The sequence below is a fragment of the Corvus kubaryi genome, unplaced genomic scaffold (assembly GCF_017639235.1).
Source record: "Corvus kubaryi isolate FWS band 111438036 unplaced genomic scaffold, C.kubaryi_AGA036_p1.0 74, whole genome shotgun sequence".
NCBI lineage: Eukaryota > Metazoa > Chordata > Aves > Passeriformes > Corvidae > Corvus > Corvus kubaryi.
This window is the reverse complement of record NW_024582061.1, coordinates 9366921-9385311: the sequence shown is the minus strand read 5'-3', so window position 1 is coordinate 9385311 and position 18391 is coordinate 9366921. Positions and strand designations below refer to the sequence as shown.

The following is an 18391-nucleotide window of genomic DNA, read 5'->3' as shown; positions in this document are numbered from 1 at the left end:
GTAGTTACACTCAGTCCTATAGCTGATTACAAATCAGAGCCTCCAAAATGCAGGCACAGGTAAGAGAGGGCCTTGTGCAGATTTGGAGGGAATATGTATGGGTCAGCACTGGAAAAAACTGCCTGATGATGAGCACTGGATTTGCAGCTGATGTCCTTGTTCCCTGTCATGGTCATGGTGCTGCTCTGTGATGATGGGTGTGTGCAGAAGCCCCTGATACCGTGGGGGTATTTGCAGTATTGGCTCCAAATTGTAGCTGCTAAGGACACGCCTGCTTCCTCCTCTCTGTATCTGTGCATATTTAGGCTGGTCTGAGAGAGGACTAAGAATAATAAGATACAAATAAGAGAATGGGAGCTTAGGTTGAATAATTGAAAAGTTTTTAAAGAAATGTTAAGTTCCTAAACTTGAATTATTTACGGTCACACTGTATACAGCACTGGAAGATACAGCTGAAGGAAGGATGCAAGCAAATTCTAATTTCTGATCCTAAGCCTAGAGTGCCTCTAATGTGTATTTTAGGATGTTTTTAGCTCTGAACATGTGAAATAAGACAAAATTAGTTTATTTCCCCTTCATATGCAAAGCGATTAATAAATTCAAAGTAAGCCTGTAGAGAAAGGAAAACCCCTGATCTGTGTATAATGTCTGCACTAAAGCCCTTTTTGTCTTTGGTGTATTTGAGCAAATCTCCCTGCTGGGTTTTCAGTGGGCAGATGCTGTGCAACATCTAAACCAATATTCCAGGCATAACTCACATGGTTGCACCAATATCTGATGTTCCAGGGCTTGTCAGGGTGTGCTGTGATGAGCTCAAATATGCATTTCTTCCTCTCTGATTTCTGTTCCCAGATCTTTGTCTCCTATCGGATGATGCCTTAAGGTCATGTTATCTTCCCCATGGGATGGGTCTGGAGTATGAGTAAGGAATGTAAACTGAGGTTTTAATCAGCAGCAGTTTAAGTAAAGGAAGGGAAGAGCAGCTGCCGGAGTTTAAATAACTTGGGAAGCACCAGATCCGAACACTTTGCGTAGCTTGTGCATGATTCACTGCTCATCAGGCTGCCTCATGAGCCATCCCCCAAGAGAGCTGTGAAGCAACACTGTTGGGCTTTTTGGCCCCGAAAACTAAAGATGGGAGAATCTGGCAAGCTGGAAGCTCAGTGTGGTGACACACAAACAGGCAGCCTGAGTGCCCTCAGCTTCAAGGGGCTGCCTTTGGAGCACGGACTGCCAGCCTGAACAGTAGCCAGGGGAGGGCTGGGGTTCTCGTGTGTGGCCTATGATGGTGCCAGCTCATTTCACCTGCAGTTTTTTTATAGGCCCAGAAGGGGAGGTTGAACCTCTCTTAATAGACAACATGTTCCTTCTCAAAAGAAAAAAAGCCTCACAAAATGCCAAGTAACCCAAACCCCGTGTCCATGCACAATATAATGCAATATTTTACATAGTTTAATTCTCTTTAGGAAGGGAGGGAGAAGAAAAAGCACTAATGTTTAGGATTAGTGACAGTAGAAAATAAGGTGGGAGGATGAAATGAGGAAAGGAATGACTAGTTCTCTGGCAATGTCTATAATTTACTACAAAATTATCTGTACTATTCAAGAGTTTCTACTAAAACAATTCCGTGAAAGATGGTTGTAGTGGGTAGTGGTTAACACACAAGACAAGAGGACCTGGGGTCAGTTCCTTGTTTAGCCAAAGACTCTTTGGGCACTGCTCAGCATGTTTAAATTCAAGATTTCAAATCTCCTCTCAGGAAAAGAGCAAGTGGGAATGTTCTATTTCCCAAGCCCAAGACTATGGTGAGGATGATTCTAATTATTTTTGAGATCTCCAGCGGCCCGTGGTGAAGTTTACTGGCAAATACCAATTAAAGAGAGGTTAAAACCAGCAGATTCTGGGTGGTTTGACAGGTCATCAAAACTGGACAAAGAAATTATTTGCAGGGGGACTCTGATGCCAGTAGGAGCATTAACACAGCTGGCCTTCAGTAACACTGACCTGCTGCAGAAAAATCTAAGTCTCCATACCTAGATTTAATTTAAAAATTAATTTGGCCTTTTGAAGGAAGGGCTAAGGCTTGAAAATACATTTGCTGCATCCCAGCCAAATAGGTTCACTAATAACAAAAAGACCAAAACCAGATTTTTTGCATTAGAGAGAGCACTTTATTATTTCTCTGCTTTGTTTTCTTTGGAGTCCTGCTGAAATGTTTTTGATTGCATACAAGTAGGAGATCGGTTGTAATAAGGCGTGTCTCATGTTTCTTGTGTTGCTGCCAGGCCTGAGATACTTCTTTGTGACTTTTGAACACTGCTTTGATTTTAAAGGGGCACTATCATAGATTTTTTTACATTGAAAAAGACCTTTAAAATCACTGCATCAATAGAAACAACCCAAAACCTCCGAATTTCCTTTCTAAGGACATTTTACTGAGAGGTACACATATATCTAAAAGTACCCAGCACCATTGTTTTGTTTTGTTTTTTAAATAGCATGTGAGTTTAACAAAACTAAATGTGTGAGTATTTCTAAAAGCTCCCCTCCTGATCTTTTAGACTGCAATTCTTCATTCCTATGTTACTCTGTAGTCAGGTTTACTCTTTGTACATTAATTTTGCCGACCATTTCTTTTTAGGCAGTAAAAGTAGACTTGTCCAGGTTTCCTGGTATTTATTCATTCATGGCACATGCAGAGTTACTTGGGTTAACAAGTTAGAAGAGAAAGTTGGATTTTAATTGTGTGTTTTCTATCATATTTGAAAAAGTTACAAAAACAATTTCCTCAACATGCGGTGCTGTTAAGTTCCCTTCCCCTGTGTTGTTTTTGGACCTGCAGTATTTTGAATATGACATCTTACAAAATATAATAGTATTTTTAAAACCTCCTACTGGAGTGCATTTGATTTAAGTTATTCAAAGTGAATGTGGAGGACTAACAGCCCTCTGAAAATGATCAGTGACGGGAAAGCAGCATTGTTTGCTTACCTCCCCAGGGCACCTTCTGTTCTGTGTGCACGTGTGGGACTTTCTGGGACTCCTCGGAGAACTATGTGCATCTGCCAGCAGAATTCTGCTCCCTGATATCCAGAAATACATTTGGACACAGTGCAGTGTAATCATCTGCTGGTTCTAAGTTTCTGGTAGGAGCCAGACCTTTAGCCAGGAATGTTGAAATGAAGATGCCTGGTGACCTGCTCGGTGAGGTCCCTACTCCAAGGATTTTGCATCTCCTTCTGGACAAGAGCAGCCATAAAAGCTCCTGTGCCAGCAGTTCAGCGTGAGGGTACAGGATGGGCTCTGTTCGAGCAGCAGGGCTTGTCAATACACATGACAAAATATCCATTGCCATAAAGGTAGCTCACTTCCCCTAACTTCAGAAGAGTAATGCCAGATCACATCAGCTGATAACTCAATATTTGTGTGAGAATTTCCTATTGGTTTAATAGAAAATCTGACCCCTGGGGTTTTTTTTGAGAAAAATCTGACTTACTAAATATAGCAGATGGGGGTTTTTTTAGAGCTTCTTTACCATCTTGAGCATCATACCATGAAAACAGCCTTCAGGTGCTCAGGAATTTTTTTCCCTCCTGTTATAGATTCCCACATGTGCAGACACAGCCCTAAAGTTACCAAATTGCGTGTAATTGCTGTAGGGAGGATGATAATTTCAAGTAAAAGAATATGAAGCAGGATTAGATGAATTCCTTAATCAGCACAGAGCCCAGCCTCTTCTGTGCATGTCTATTACTTCAAAAATAAAGGCAAGACCGCACTCTCTTCATTAGATATAGATTATCAACAGAATTGTTTCAAAATTGCAATTTTCCTAAAATAATCACTGAATCACCCACGTATAATTTCTACACCAACTAGCAAAGAATGGTGGGTTTAAGTGCAGCCTAAAGTGTCTGAAACATAGTGCCTTAAACCTAGTTCTAGTTAAAACCCTTTCTGGACACAGATAAAACACAACAGCCATATGAGGGAGAATGAGAGAAGCAAGGGATGATAAAATCTATGTAAAATCAGTTTTGCTGCTGTTACTGATGCAATCTCAATGGAAAGAGGCTTAGGAACCAGTGAGCCCATGAAAACAAGCAATACAAAAATAGTAATTTTAACTTCATTGGTGCTTTTATAATGCAGGTAGTGAAATAGCTTCTTGTGCATACTCATGGAGTCTGGAGAGTCTGATTTAGCTTGTGTGAAGAAACAAAAGAGTGAAAAGCTACTAAGTTCTGAGCAGTGCACTTGATGCGTATCCACTGTAGAAAATTTTTGGTATAAAACAGTCTGAAAAGAATTTGCTGCCAATCAGCATTTCAAACTCCTCTGTATAGAACAAAGGCAGTCACCTGGAGCTCTGACTAGTGGTAAACCTGGATGAAACTTCATCTCAGACATCCTGGAGAATCCATCTTTGGTTATTCTTATACGGATATATACAGTGACAACAAGGTGATTAGGATTAAAAACTGAAAAAAAACCTACTCTCTGGCCACTCAAGTCTTAATAGAAAATAAAATCCTTTTTTTTTCTGAGATACTTTGTGGTTCATGATGGCAACAGCAACCATGTGAAGATGGTTTCATTAACTGCTGTATGATTTCTGTCTTCCATGGTGTTACACTCTGATTCAATCTTTTAGTGAGTTATAGGCTTTTGTGGTCCTGCTGTTGATGAAATCCGCCTTCTTAAAGTCAGCCTTTGGAATGAAAGAAACAGAACAATTCATTATCTTCAGTGCTGATTCTGCAAGGGAAGGGTGGGTCCAGCTGCCTAAAAGCTAAATATGGAGCCATGGTAGGGGTCTAGGCAGAGCCTTGTGCAGTCACAGAGACAGAACAGGCAGTGCTTGTTTAGTCCAAGATAGATGAGATGAATAATTGGAATTGCTTAACTCTCTCCATTGACTGTACCAGGAGTCTGTTCTAGCTCAGCTCTACAGACTCCTAACTTTTAGGTGACTAATAGCTGAGATTAACCTAGCTGAGGTTAACCCTGTCAGAACAAAGAACACAGGGCAATGCCAAAATGACTCAAGATTTTATCCATTTTATTTGATCAAGTGATTTCTGTGGTTTATTGGACTAAAGTTGCAAAAATGTCTACGCATTAGATGGTTCTGAAGTTTTCAGTGCCATACCTGGTATATCTAGGGGACCTGATTTGCACAGGAACAGCAAATAATCAGCATTTTTGAAAATCAAGTCTGACAAATGTGTCTTATAGGAGTTCCTAAACTACCAGTGACTTCAGAAAATTCATGCCATCAGGGATATTGCTATACAGTAAAGTCAGGAATGCAGTTGTAAAAAACCAGAGGCAACAAAAGCTGGTTAAGAATTTATATGGCACAATACCCTTATTCTTGAACACAGATTTCTGGCCTATGGGGCAGTACTGCTAAGTGTGATGCAACCCTGTTAAAGTTTATGCTAAGGAACTTTTTTGCAGCAAATTTCAACCAAAAAGATCTTCAAAGAGAAACAGCTGAATAATAAATGCTAACAGCTAGCTTGAGAACTTGGAACAGTTTTAGGTTACAGGGAATTTGAAGGGACAAATTCTGAACAGCAACCAAACAAGCACTGAAAACAGTTTGCAATGCAGGGTGAAGGTAGGTAGGTGGAAGTTAACTCAGCTTTGTGTTGAAAAAGCAGTCACAGAGCTTCAAAAAAACCAAACCAGAAACAAAGTGGTTTATGGCAGACTCATGCTGGTCACTTTTTGTTTGATTTGACTATGACTGTAAATGTTTGCTAACACCTTTCCCAGGCTCTAGGTTTTGTCTGAGCATAACTGACACCTGGGCTACCAGGCCATGCAAACAAGAACAAAACTGCTCTGGTTTTAAAGCAGGAAGCTGCCTCGCCCTGCCTTTGTTTTTGCTGGCACTGTAGATCCTCTGTGCCAGGCTGGTTCAGCCAGTGTGGATGGTCACCTACTCTGCATCACTTGTCACCATCTGACACTTCTGGCAGGCAGCAGCAACACTTTTCATTAGCTTTGCCAGTGGATATAAAACCACAGAGGGAGAGCACATGAACATGGATGAGCAGAAATTAAGGCCGAGCGTTACTTACACAGGATTACGTACAGGTAACAGGAAAACCACATTCAGGGACCATTTGAAATCCTATCATAGGTTGACTCATAAATGTGCAGGAATGCTAAGGGCCCCAGATGACAAATAAGAGAGTTCTAGGTCTAAAAGGACAGATTATTTTTCTTTGTGCTTACCTTTTTGTAAGCGCTGTGGAGATCGGTGTGTGACCACAGGGAGTAGAGGAGGACCGAAGCAGCCCTGCTCGCTTTGCTGAACATATTGCTGCAATTTTGGAAAAAGAATGATGAAACACATTTAAATTCCCACATCATAATCACAGTACATGTACAGACTTCAGCAAACATAACCTCATAGCATTTGTTTTGTCTCTCTTTACTCCTCAACACTGGTTTGCTACCCTTTAGGTATTGTAGCATGTTCCGTGCTGTCCTTATTACTGAAACAAATGGAACATGCCTCCCTGCATGTTCTATTTCCTGCACGTTCCTGCTTCACTCATTCTTCAGAATTAGGGGGGAAATCAAGTGCTCTGTACCCTGCATCTTAGAGCAGCTTTCATACTATTGATTTTCAGCTGAGGAAAATACACCTCAGCACAACAAGCATTTGTAAGAATCTTTCCAGTAGGTAAAATCTCTGGTTAGTTAGACAGGATTTAAACTATTCAGGGCCTCAGGAGGCCTCCTTTACTGAGATTGATTTCTTCTTTCATTTTGCAAAGACAGATCAAGGCAAACAGAATAATTATTCATATTTATAAAGCATTAATTATCTTTTGAGTAAATACTGATTACATATTAAAGGATGATTAAATTTTGAATGCCACTTTATAAATTATTTTTAAGTACCGATCTGTAAGTTCTGTAAAAGGTATCCCTGCATTTTATTGCTAAAGATTATCAGAGCTGTGTTACAATGAACAGGAAAGACATTTTTGGTACAGATGAGATCTGATGATTAGTCACTACATATGTATCAGAATTTAGATAATGTTGTGCAGTTACCTTCCGAGGAGTTATTTAAAATGCTGGAACAGGGTGAATTTAGCTATGGATGGCAGAGTTGTTGTAAGAGATCTTCCTGTATTTCCCAATCAGTGCAATTCTATTCCCATCACTCGTTTGAGCTGTCCTGTACCTTGAGATGAAGCGTTTTTTCTCCCTGAGTAGCAGAGGCTGCAGGCTTTTTTTGCCCAGGGAAAGAGTGAGACTTGTGGAGCCTCTTACCTGTCATTCATGCTGATGGCAATGACCTTGGGCAGGCCGTGGGCACTGAGGAGCAGGCGGGCGTTGTGGGAGCTGCTCTGGGTCAGGTTGAACAGGGTGTAGCAGATGGAGGCTGTGGTTTCACAGGCAATGTCCGACCCTGGCACACACTCGGGCAGTATCGACACCAAATCAGGCAGAACTTCTCTGGCTGCAAGGTGGAAGAGAGACAAGCAGTTCCATCACTGACAGGTGCAGATTTACCTTATTCCTCCCATTCTCCCCCATCAGGGTGCTGTGTGCTCCCACTACATGCTCATGGCTTCATCCCTGCCTTACAGCCCCACAATTCAGGTTAAGCTGCATCCAGCCTACATTGGACAGCCTGTAATTTGTCTCATGCACAATCCATTAATACCTCATGTGCTGTTCTGACCTCACCAGGCATGTGCCAGCTGCAGGCTGCCACTTCCCTTTTAGAGATGTTTTATATTAAATTTATCTCCATTTGATATGTAGGTTCATTTTGCTTGATAAATTTAGACTCTTGCATCTACAAAACAGTTTGCCCTCTCAAATGTTGTCCTTTGGCCAAAGTTTTTCTTTGGGAATTTGACCTGAATTCACACATGCTTTCAGTCAATCAAAAAGAGCATCTTTCGATAGAAAGAAGGTTCACCTGAAATTGCCCCAGTTCTCTCTACCATGGGTAAAGCAAGGAAATGGCTGTGAATGTGCAAGATGAAGCACCTGCCCCCAGAGCTCTGTGTTATTCTGTGCTTCCCATGCTCGCATAAATTATTTTTTTCTGATGAAATCCCCACTACTCATCAGTTTAATGTCTTCTCTTTCAGGGGGATTCACCACCTGTAATTTTTAACACCATATGGATTATATCCCTTTGAAATCAGCCCAGTAACATGTTATTATATTTTCATTAATAGGGAATGTTCTCTAAGGATTAAACAAGACCCAGGAGACTGTTCTGCAGAATTCTGGAGGTTAATCTGCCCCATGAGCCATCTGTATACCTGTAATTTCCCCTCTGCCCCTTGGTGGGAACACAGAAAAGGACAACAAATTATATGAACACATTTTATCCTATCAGTAGGAAAAAGTCTTAAATACATAATAAATTGAAGTGAGAATATTCGGAATAGAAATGGCTTCTATTTAGAAATTAGATCCTTTAAAAAATGAACTATTTTTTTCTATAGCATCTTATAGCTTCCATTCTCAAAAAAATTTACAGGAAAACTGTGTGGACTGCAAACCCCTAAAGCTTTCTGTCTGATAAAAGAGAATATGATCTTTGCTAGAAGAAGTAGAGATGTTCTGTGATTTCTTGCAAAGCATTACACAGCTGTGGCAGCACAGAACTCGGCACTCACCTTCCTTTACCCTATTTTGAAGCAGAAGAACTCCCTCTCCAAATCTGTAGAGGGACTTCAATTATGTATTTTTGAAAGGAACACTAATGGAAGCATCTGATGAGGAATATCCAATATAGTGAAAACTTTGTTTAGGCAAAACCCTTTAATTTAAACCCTGTACAGTGACTGCAAGTATCCAGTGAAAAATCTACTGAACTCACAGATCAGGATTTTTTTGCACATTTCTTTTTTTGAAAGCAGGAAAATTTAAGGTGAAGAGAACAGAGCAAGCTCTCAGTCTTTGCTCACCTATGTCACTTTGCAGGGAGGTGTTTCGAGACAGGTTCCTGAGCAGTGAGACTGCTGTCTTCTTCACAGCAGGGTGGCTGACGTGCAGCATAGCTCGGATGCCTGGGAGGCCGTTTGCCTTTTGAACAACAGTCCGGGCCACTGCGAATGGCATCTGTGAAAAGGCAGTTCTGTGTCATTACCATGAATGCAGAGCCTCAGAAAAAGCTGCACACAGCCAGTCCTCTGTGCCAATTTAAGCATATTTAAAAGAGTTTTAAACCAGATGAGCTGCAACAGGAAAGGAAGGTGATAGAAGGGAAGTTTCAAGCCCTCTTTCTCCCAGGTGCTCTTTACCCAGTTCCTCAGACAGATATTAGTTTCTTCCACACCAAAGTGATCTGCTGTTATATCAGAGCCCTCCTCTCCCCACAGGACTGTCTTCCATGAAATTACTTTTTTTAGTGCTTTTGGCATCTGCTCATCCCTCATTGTGTAATGAATTAGCAAATCCCACACATGGAGATGTACACAGAGGGAGAAGAAGCAGGCCCCGTATTTGCCAAGCAAGGAAGAGCTGCACTGCTGGGTATGACTCTCCCTTCAGTGTTCTCCATTGTCCTTCACCATGTCAGTAGCCAGTGACTTGTCAGTGATTACTTGAGCTCAGCTGCACTGCAGCCCTGAACTCTACGCATTCACATCAAGAACTAAGTGGCAAGAAAAGGAAAAAAGCTGACTTACTGGTCCAGTGCCAGCTGTGAGGTTCTGAAGAGCTCCCAGGGATGCTTCCTGGGTGTAGTTTCTGGTACTCTTTGCTATTAAGGAGAGGTATATCCTAATCAGTGTAGAATGCCACAGCGATTCAACACCTTTGGGATTGCTCTTTTCCTCAGGTAGTGGGGTGTCCTGCTGCTTCTAAACATGTAAACAGATCAAGCCTTTAGAAACAGTGACCTTCATAACTTAATGCATCACAAGCTAAATTAGCCATTTTATAACTCTCTATGACCAGGTTATTTGCAGACTGTCAGGTTCTGAGCTCAAATAATAATGTGCAAAATTTCAGTATTTAATGATAGTGGCCAGTCCATCCAGTGGAGTATTCCTCAACTAATAAAACATTTTCTATGTCATTGTCATAAGCAGCAGCTGAACAAGAGAATTGGTGTCAAGAAAGACTATCAATAAATTTGCATTTTTGGGGCAAGGAAGTGTCACCCTACCAGATAAATCAATAACAGCCTGTTAATTAGATTACAGCCTTATTCTCGAGAGGTTGCTACAAGGTATTAACCAAATAAGATGTAACTAATCATGTACTTTACCTCTTTTACTTTTCTGCTCCGTGTTCCAAAACAGCCTGGTGTTTTATCATTGCTAGAAATATTTCTTCTTTGCATATATATGCTCTGGGCATAGCTCTCAGGGAGCTCTATCTCTAGCTGGTAGGAAAGATTGTGAAGAATGCACACACAGTTCTCTGTGGCCTAAAATAACGAAAGAATAGAAATTGAAAGCTTTGGCATGTGTTGAAGGGACACGTATAGACATGGGAAGAGATCTCATTTTTGGATCTTCAGCAACTGACTGCAGAGCTTCTACTGCCTTATGGAAGAGCCAGGCTTCATGCCCATGATCCACCAGACTGCCCTTACACTGATAAATGAAACATGCCCTGGGATGTTCCTGAGCACCAAGGCCAGCTGGCACACGGGGCTGCATTCGGAGTGGGGTGCGTGCCTGTTGGAAACCATCCTGGGACATTATAATTCCTGAACTGTGCCTGGGAATTGTTTGGGCGAGTGCTACTTGACACAGGCCACAAGTGTGCCAAGAAATGTCTAAGAGCTGAAGAGTAAAGATGATCATGTACACACCTCACCATAGCATCAGCAAGAGGGAAGCTTTTTATCTTCCCCAAGGAGGAAGCATTTTTCTGTGGTAGAATGCTTTTTAAAACAAGACATTCCTTTCTGAACGTGGCTAAGGTCAGGTCTACAATTTCTGAGTGATGAGTCTAGTGGCAAATTGCTTTATTACCAGTTCCTCCTTTCTTGAAAGTCAAAAAGGAATGAGTGGTTTTAAGACAAAATGCAGCAGGGAGATATTGGCACACGTGTAATGTGCTGGATTCTCCCTGAAGCTAATGGCACTGAATACAGGGAGACGGGGAAGCTCAAGCAACTAATCCTAGAAGAGAACTATAAATGTGCAGTAATTACCACTGCACAGCACAAGTCATAGCAGGCCCACCAGAACTGCCTCACAGGCTGCAGCTAACGTAAGTGACAGCTGGTCTTCTCACCCAACTTCACCCAGCTGAAAGACAAGCCCCTGCTCCAAGAGTCTGTGTTCAGGGTTCCCCTGCACTAAGTGGTGGGAGGAAAGAGGGAAACTGGCATCTGGAGGTGTCCAGGTCCTTGTAGTTACTGGCTTAGGCTTGGGCAGCAAGCAAAAAATGTGCAGTTTTATTTAAAAAAAAAAGCAAACTCGGAAAATAAGTTCTTTTCTAAATGATGTGAGCTCCTTAATCACACTGCCACCAAAGGGATTTAGGTTCTTCCTTTCCTAAGGGGTATGTAGCATTAAATATATAGGAGAGGAACCGGATTAGTTTTTTAAGCTTCTAGCTAGCTAGCACCCTGAGACAACCAAAAGGGCAACATCTGACTCTTCTGTGTTTCAGCATTTCTGAAAGCTGTGATTTTATCTCACTTTTTAAAAATAAAAGAGAGAAGTTTCTACCTTTCTCTCTGGTGTTCCTGAAAATGTTTTCCCAGTGCTATGTTACACTATTCTTTTAGATTGCAGGATAAAAATACTTCAAAAAGCTTCTTACTGGGATTTCACCTTTGGTGGCAGTTTTAAAAGCCCTGGAAATAAGTTTTGCAGTTACATCACAGCTGTTTCTGAACATTGACTTCTAAACAACAATAAAAAACGTTCACTCGGCAATTTCCCCTAGGAAAACACTTTTCATCTCAAAGAATACCTTGTCATTAGGCTCATGGTCTGCAATAGCTCCTTGGATATAATACACAAGAGAATCAATTAAGCCCTCGCATTCTCTCATCTTCTTCCTTCCTTCCGGGCCGGCAGAGCTCATGTTTCTGTGCAGGAAAGAATATGTTGGGGAGAAGAGATTTAGTCAAAGGTATTTTCTTGTGCTCCTCTGACAAACTTTTCCAGCTAAATCTTAAAGATACTGAAATTCAGGTTGACTGCTCCTTTTCTTCAGAGGTGTAAGACAATCTGAGCCTCTTCTAGGTAAAACTTTCACTCCAGACAAAAACAAATACTCCAGGAAACAAACTGCTCTGTTTGGATGGATAAGGTAAGACCTGGCTCAAATTTTCATCTCAAAGTTGAATTAATCCTTTTTAAGCAGTCAAAAAAAAAAAACAACTCTGGACTTTTTTTCACTATTCCATTTGTAGTTATATTTTTTAATATTTAGGATGGTGAAAATATCGGAGGAAAGATACTTGTAAAAATTTCCATGCACACAGATGTCCTTTAGAATTAATTTACTTACACCGAGCCAGTTCTTGATCCAAGATGTCCCATCAACAGACACAAGATCTGAGAGTTTTAGCAGCATCTCCACATTCTCATGCAAAGACCCACTCTTTGCCTGGCTTTCAAGTAACATTTGCTGTCTTTGTAGTAACCCAAGTACAACTTATAAATGAATTTGAAAAGTGATTTAAAAACTCTTGAAAAACCAAACACATACTGCTTGAAGCTGCTTGGCTCTAATCAAGCTACTGATTTCCAGGGAAGAAACAATATTTACAATTTTGGGGCATAATTATCTTTACAACTCAACAAAGTCTGAATTATGGAATACTGGAATTATAAATCCAGGCCTTATTATTTTGGACTCCTGCAGCTCTGCTGGCTAAAAGGCTGCATATTCCAGCGTCTTTGTTTGAAATAACGTTAAATATAACCCACTCTTAGCATCCAGCAAAACACAGAGGGACATGTTCCTTTACATAGTTTCAGGTTGCTTATTTTGCATGCTTTGCCCACTAAAAATTACAATGTTTACAATTTTATTAGTGACAGATCCAGTAAGGTTTAAACTTTCCTGTGGCTTATGACTGTAAAATGAATGTAGCATTTTATACACTTTTTATACACATTTTATACACAGTGTCATTTCACTTCTACTATTTTTTTTTCCTCTGGGAAGTACACATTCAGGTTAAATACTTCAGGTTAAATACTAATGCACTGCAACTACAATTTTACTCTAGGTCGTGATGTTAACAATGTCTCTGTTTATGAGCTCATTTATTCTCTTGTGGAATTATATATCACAGAATCAATATTCAGATTCCACAACATGGCCTACTATAGACATCCCCTTGGAATTTAGTTTACCAATATATGTCACATTCGATGCATGTCACCCTTTCCTATGTTTATGCTGAGAGAAATGCACACAGTACAGCCCTCCTGGTGCATAGGAAAAATAGTCTCTGAGGCACAGAGACTAAAAATACTGTTAAAGATAAGTGTGGAATTTCCCTGTCCAAAGACACTTCAGCTGATGCAGTGTTTTGTTTAGCCCCAGTACCAATACTACCCCCTCCACTTTTTACACCTGATCCTGCTGAATGCTTGTGCAAGGAGAGGCCATGCCCCAGCCTTGCTGCCAGCATGAACAGAGTAGGGCAAAGAGCTTTTATAGCTCAGGAGGCAGAGAAGAGCCTGAATCAGGGGCACTGTCCTGCTCTGCAAGGGAAATTAATTACTGGGCTCTGTTTCATTAAGAAGCTGATGCCCATCCAGTGACAGATATCAGTGCGTGTCTGTGTGCATGCCTGTACACACATGGGTACTCCATTGTCCACCTTCCTGTTTCCTTTCCAACGTGGACTGGGAAGGGAAGAGCTCCTGCTCTCCCACTCATCCAAAGACAGCTGTAACCACCTTACCCTAAACAGGTTTAGAGAAGACCATTGCAGGGAATACCTCAGCTGGCAGTTTAAGTTTGCTAATTGCTTGAGAAATTCCAGCAGATAAAAATATTATTCGATTGGTAAAAAGATAAGTATTTCTGAGAAGTGTCACAGAAATGTAAATTTAAATATCTTTTTTTTTTGAAACAATGGAGACATTTTGCTTAGAGAATTTCAAAACTGACTTCATCTTGGCTTCCCAAGATTTGAGATTCCTGAAAATTGGAATGCCAGCCTCTGAGCTCCAGAACTGGGCTTTATTGTAGTGGAGTTCCTGGAGTCACTGAAATACTCAGCGCTTGCAGTGTGAGGAGAATGCAGTTTTAGGGAGATTGCTGCCTGTGGGGATGCTCTGCTTTAAATGACTCAGAACTTACATTTTGGCAGCACCTACCTACAAAAAAATCCCTGACATGCCATGCTCAGCTGTGGTAATCCTGGTGACATGCTCAAACTGTGCCATTTGCTGATGCGGATGCACTCTATCTGTCTGCATGCCTCATTTATCTCACCTTGCATTTGCTGCTTCTGGCCCCTCCTGCACACATTCATGGTGCAACTGTATCTGTAATCAAAATAGCTCTTTGCCCACAGTCCTGTGGCATGTGGGGAGGACCAGCTAATTTCCTGTTGGGAAATATTATTTTGATCCAGAGTTGTGAGGTAAATACAAAGAAATGCGACACAGTAAAACCAAGTGTGACTTTGAAAGAAACAGGATGATGGTAATAAATGTTCAATTAGCTGATAAATGGCACCAAATGAAAGGGATACTCCCTCTAAGCCAACACTGAGTCATACACTGACTGTTGGAAAAGGTTCTTGAACTGCTGTGAATGGTCTGCTTAACTGATAAGAAGAAGGATTTTGCTCCTGGGACTCATTCTGCTAAAACTGGTAATGTGAATTTAATTCAATTACCAGACAACATTCTGGGAAATTCTATTCCCTTCATGCCTTGCACAGTCCAAAAATTCACCAAGGAGGGAAAGGTATCTGGGATCTATTTAGTAACTAGAGGCGCCAAGCTTCAAGCTGCTTGTTGGAAGTAACAAAATTCCTTTCAGGAATTGGGGGAGCAGATACACTGAAGAGGAGGCAAGGGAAGATAAGAATGGATGGAAATAAACTTAAAGGAATGGCAATGCTACGCAAGAGGCCTTGGTTCAAAGACTTGTTATCATCAGTCATTTGTTTTACGTTCTCTCTTAGAAGCTGCCATTATGAGTCTGAGCTTTTCAACACACGGGCAGAGCTTTGGCTTCCCTTCTCTCCAGAGTAAATGGAAGCAGATGTTTATGCAGACTCCTGGGCTGAAGTGCAATGATATGATTTCCTCCAAATACAGCTTTCCACTGTCCTTGTGGGTCACTGTGCAATTCACAAGAAGCTCAAACGGGAGCTGGGACAGACAAAGTGCGAAAAATAATAATGAAAAAGGAAGGCTGAATTTTATTTTACTGTGTGAGGAACCAGGAGCAGAGAAGTTAGCTGACTTTCCTGGAGGTAGTTGTCTAGAAGATTTTGAAAAACTAGAATACATAGGGGCACAGGATGTGTCCTTACAGAGCAGTTAAAAAGGAAGGCTCTGCCTTCACTCTTCCCAGTGAAGTACAACAGCTTCAGCACCTAAATTAAATGTTTTGCAGGAGAAAATGTGACACCTGTGTATAAATTTGGGAAAGTTCAGAATTGCAGAAGTTTTGGGAAAAGGTATTTCAAGATACAAATGGAACCAGTTCACTATCAGCTTTCAAGGTGTTATAAAAACAGCCTTCCACTAAACTTTCCTTTCAGAGGGAAAGTCATGCCAGAGGTTCACCTATGTATATAAATAATATCAAAACCATGCATTCTACATGCTGGCATCTTATCCTTTCAGACTCAGAGGAGTATGGGGAAATATCTTGACGATTTTTATCCATTTGTATTGGAACTGGAGGCAGAACTTTTATGTGTAGGACTTTCAGGCCAAGAAAAAATGACTTTACCTCTGAAATTCAACAGGACTTCTCTAGAAATGTCTGTAACACTCCTCTAGATAGTTTAATACACCAGTTTTACTTGTTCAGCTTATTGTCAGGTAACCAGTGAAGACTGTTATTTGGCTTACTCTGTTCAGGCTTTTTATCATATTTCACAACTAAACGATGCTATTACTTACTCTAACTGCTTATGCAGAATTCTGGGATGTACACAGCTTCTTTTTTATCATGTTAAGTTTTGTGACCTGTGGTTTCTGCAAAGCTTTGCTTCTTGCAGGGTTTTAAGACAAAACACAGACCTAGGGAAGGGGATTAACAAATCCTCCTAATGTCAGACTTCCTTATCAGTGACTGCATACACTGACACAGGCACAGAGATTCAGGACCCCACAATACTTCTGGCAATAACTGGGGACTGGTCTGGTCATGCACTCACTCCAGTGCTTGGAATTACCTGCAATATTATCTGCTAGATGTGGCTTCACTTCTCCTGCTGCTGTTTTGTCAAAGAGCATGAAGGAAGCTTTAATTTATAATTTGGTAATGGTGTGGTGCAGTGCATGTGCCCCCACCAGATGCTAGTGTTAGGTTTGGGCTGTGGGTGTCCCTTCCAGTCAACAGTTGTATGGAAATTTTTGAAAAGAAGTTCTGGCATTCTCCTACAACTAAATGCTGTACTATGCATAATGTATTGCACTTCAAAGTACTATTTTTACCCTCTAATAGAAGCTGCAGGCTATAGACTTTATCAACATGGCCAACAAACATGTTAGCATTACAAAAGGGAAGACTAATTACAGATTTATATTCTGGCAAATAAGTATACTCTTTAAACATATTCATAAGCAACATCATTCCCTCAGTTTACACTTTTATTACTCGGAGGTGTGCCCTTCTTTTTACTTATGCAGAGATTTTTTGTTATTAATACATAAGGAAGGAATATTTCTAGTGACCTAATCTGGGAGGTAAGTCAATCTCCAGAAAAGAGATGCAAATTGATTAATCTTAAACATCTCAGCTATTTGGCCAGTACAAAGAGGTAAGCCTCATTAAAAACTATTCTCTGCTAGAAAGTATGTGGCAATCCTGCAGATCATCTTTACCTGGGAATTTTCAAGCCCTTCTTGTCCTATTTATAATTTTCAGTGTCGAAGTTCTTAAAAATGAGAAGGACTAGAATATGAGCATCATGTTTTTAAAACAGGTAATGTATCCTTAAGCACCTACATAAGGGCAGTTTTAGAGACTTTGAATTAGGGCTGGAGAGCTCACTGCAGCTCTGGAGCAGCCCCATGCACTGACTTTGTGCCCAGAGTAAGGTTAAGCCCAGAATCTACTCTCATTTGGAAGAACCCAGGTACTGTTATGCCTTATTTGTCATATAATGAGTTGTGTCAATCTGCTGAAACAAGCTCAGGAAGAGCAACACCGAGCTAAACCTGAGAATGATCTGTGCCCCCATCAGCTACCTCGTAGGGTAGAGACTGTTCCAGAGTCCAAACACCAAGAGAGGAGCAGCCAGACTGGTTTCTGCACAAATGCACTTGGGCTAATTAATACGAAAAACACAACCTCCTTCATTTCCTAGACAACACCACTAGCATTAGCTAGAGAGGTTTTATTATGGGTGGTTAATGTTTCTTTGTATTTGTTTCTGAGTCATCAGAGTAAATAAAAGTTAATTATTACGTAGAGATGGAGGTATTTAGTAGTCAGTGGGCTGACAGGAAGTCTGCAGAAAAAGGTGCATTATTGTTGAGTATTTTGTATAGCTTACAATTCATTTGTCTTCTGAAACCACACGAGTCAGATACAGAGCTGTTTGCACAGGAAAAATCAATGCCAGACACATACAACTACTCTGCTATAGGACATGTTAGCATAGCAGGTATGTGTGAGGCAAAACTGGGCAGCTTCCCAGCCTCCAAACTCCAAACTTAATTCCTTGTACTCTGCTAGAAGGAGTTTAAACCTCAGGCCATGCCCTTTGCAGTCATGTATTACTCCTTAGTCAGTTCAAACTATGTCCTTCCGTGCATTTTTAAGTGTGTAAACTTACTTAACATGGAATGGCTTTGAACTCACAAAGGGCCCCCATTTTATAGACTGTTAGAGGTGTTTCTACTGAAGATGTGATTTTTATGCTTCAGCCATTTAGGGGTCTGTTCACTAAGGCCTTTGGTGTTTGGCTGCAGTAACTGCTACTGTGTCCACAAGGATATTAGCAGACTGCAGTACTAAATACACAAACTATAAATCTATTAATCCACCCCATGGCTGCAACTTGCTTGAACTTGTGCAAAAGGCTGGACTGGGCTTACTCTGGTTTAAAAAATGGCTTCTCCCTAATTTAAATCACTTTCTAATCAGTTTAGGCACAGACTATGATATGTCAAAGTAAGCATCTTTGACAGCAGCTGAAAATGGAACACTTTTATGTGCTTGTAGGTACCATGTCCCCTTTCCAAGTCATCTATTTAGACAAGAC

General features: G+C 40.8%; 1 protein-coding gene across 2 annotated transcripts in view; it reads right to left on the bottom strand.

Moving 5' to 3' along the window:
* Positions 1–2148: 2148 nt before the first annotated feature.
* The window catches only part of PKP2 (plakophilin 2), a 38970-nt gene continuing 22727 nt past the window's right edge, over positions 2149–18391 (bottom strand). For both annotated transcript variants that reach the window (XM_042051008.1, XM_042051009.1), the window contains exons 7-13: positions 11938–12055; positions 10271–10432; positions 9687–9860; positions 8964–9117; positions 7303–7492; positions 6250–6337; positions 2149–4711 (exon numbers count right to left, since the gene is read on the bottom strand). In XM_042051008.1, coding sequence (XP_041906942.1) covers positions 4643–4711; positions 6250–6337; positions 7303–7492; positions 8964–9117; positions 9687–9860; positions 10271–10432; positions 11938–12055 — 955 coding nt within the window. In that variant the 3' untranslated portion in view covers positions 2149–4642. The remainder of the gene's footprint in view (positions 4712–6249; positions 6338–7302; positions 7493–8963; positions 9118–9686; positions 9861–10270; positions 10433–11937; positions 12056–18391) is intronic.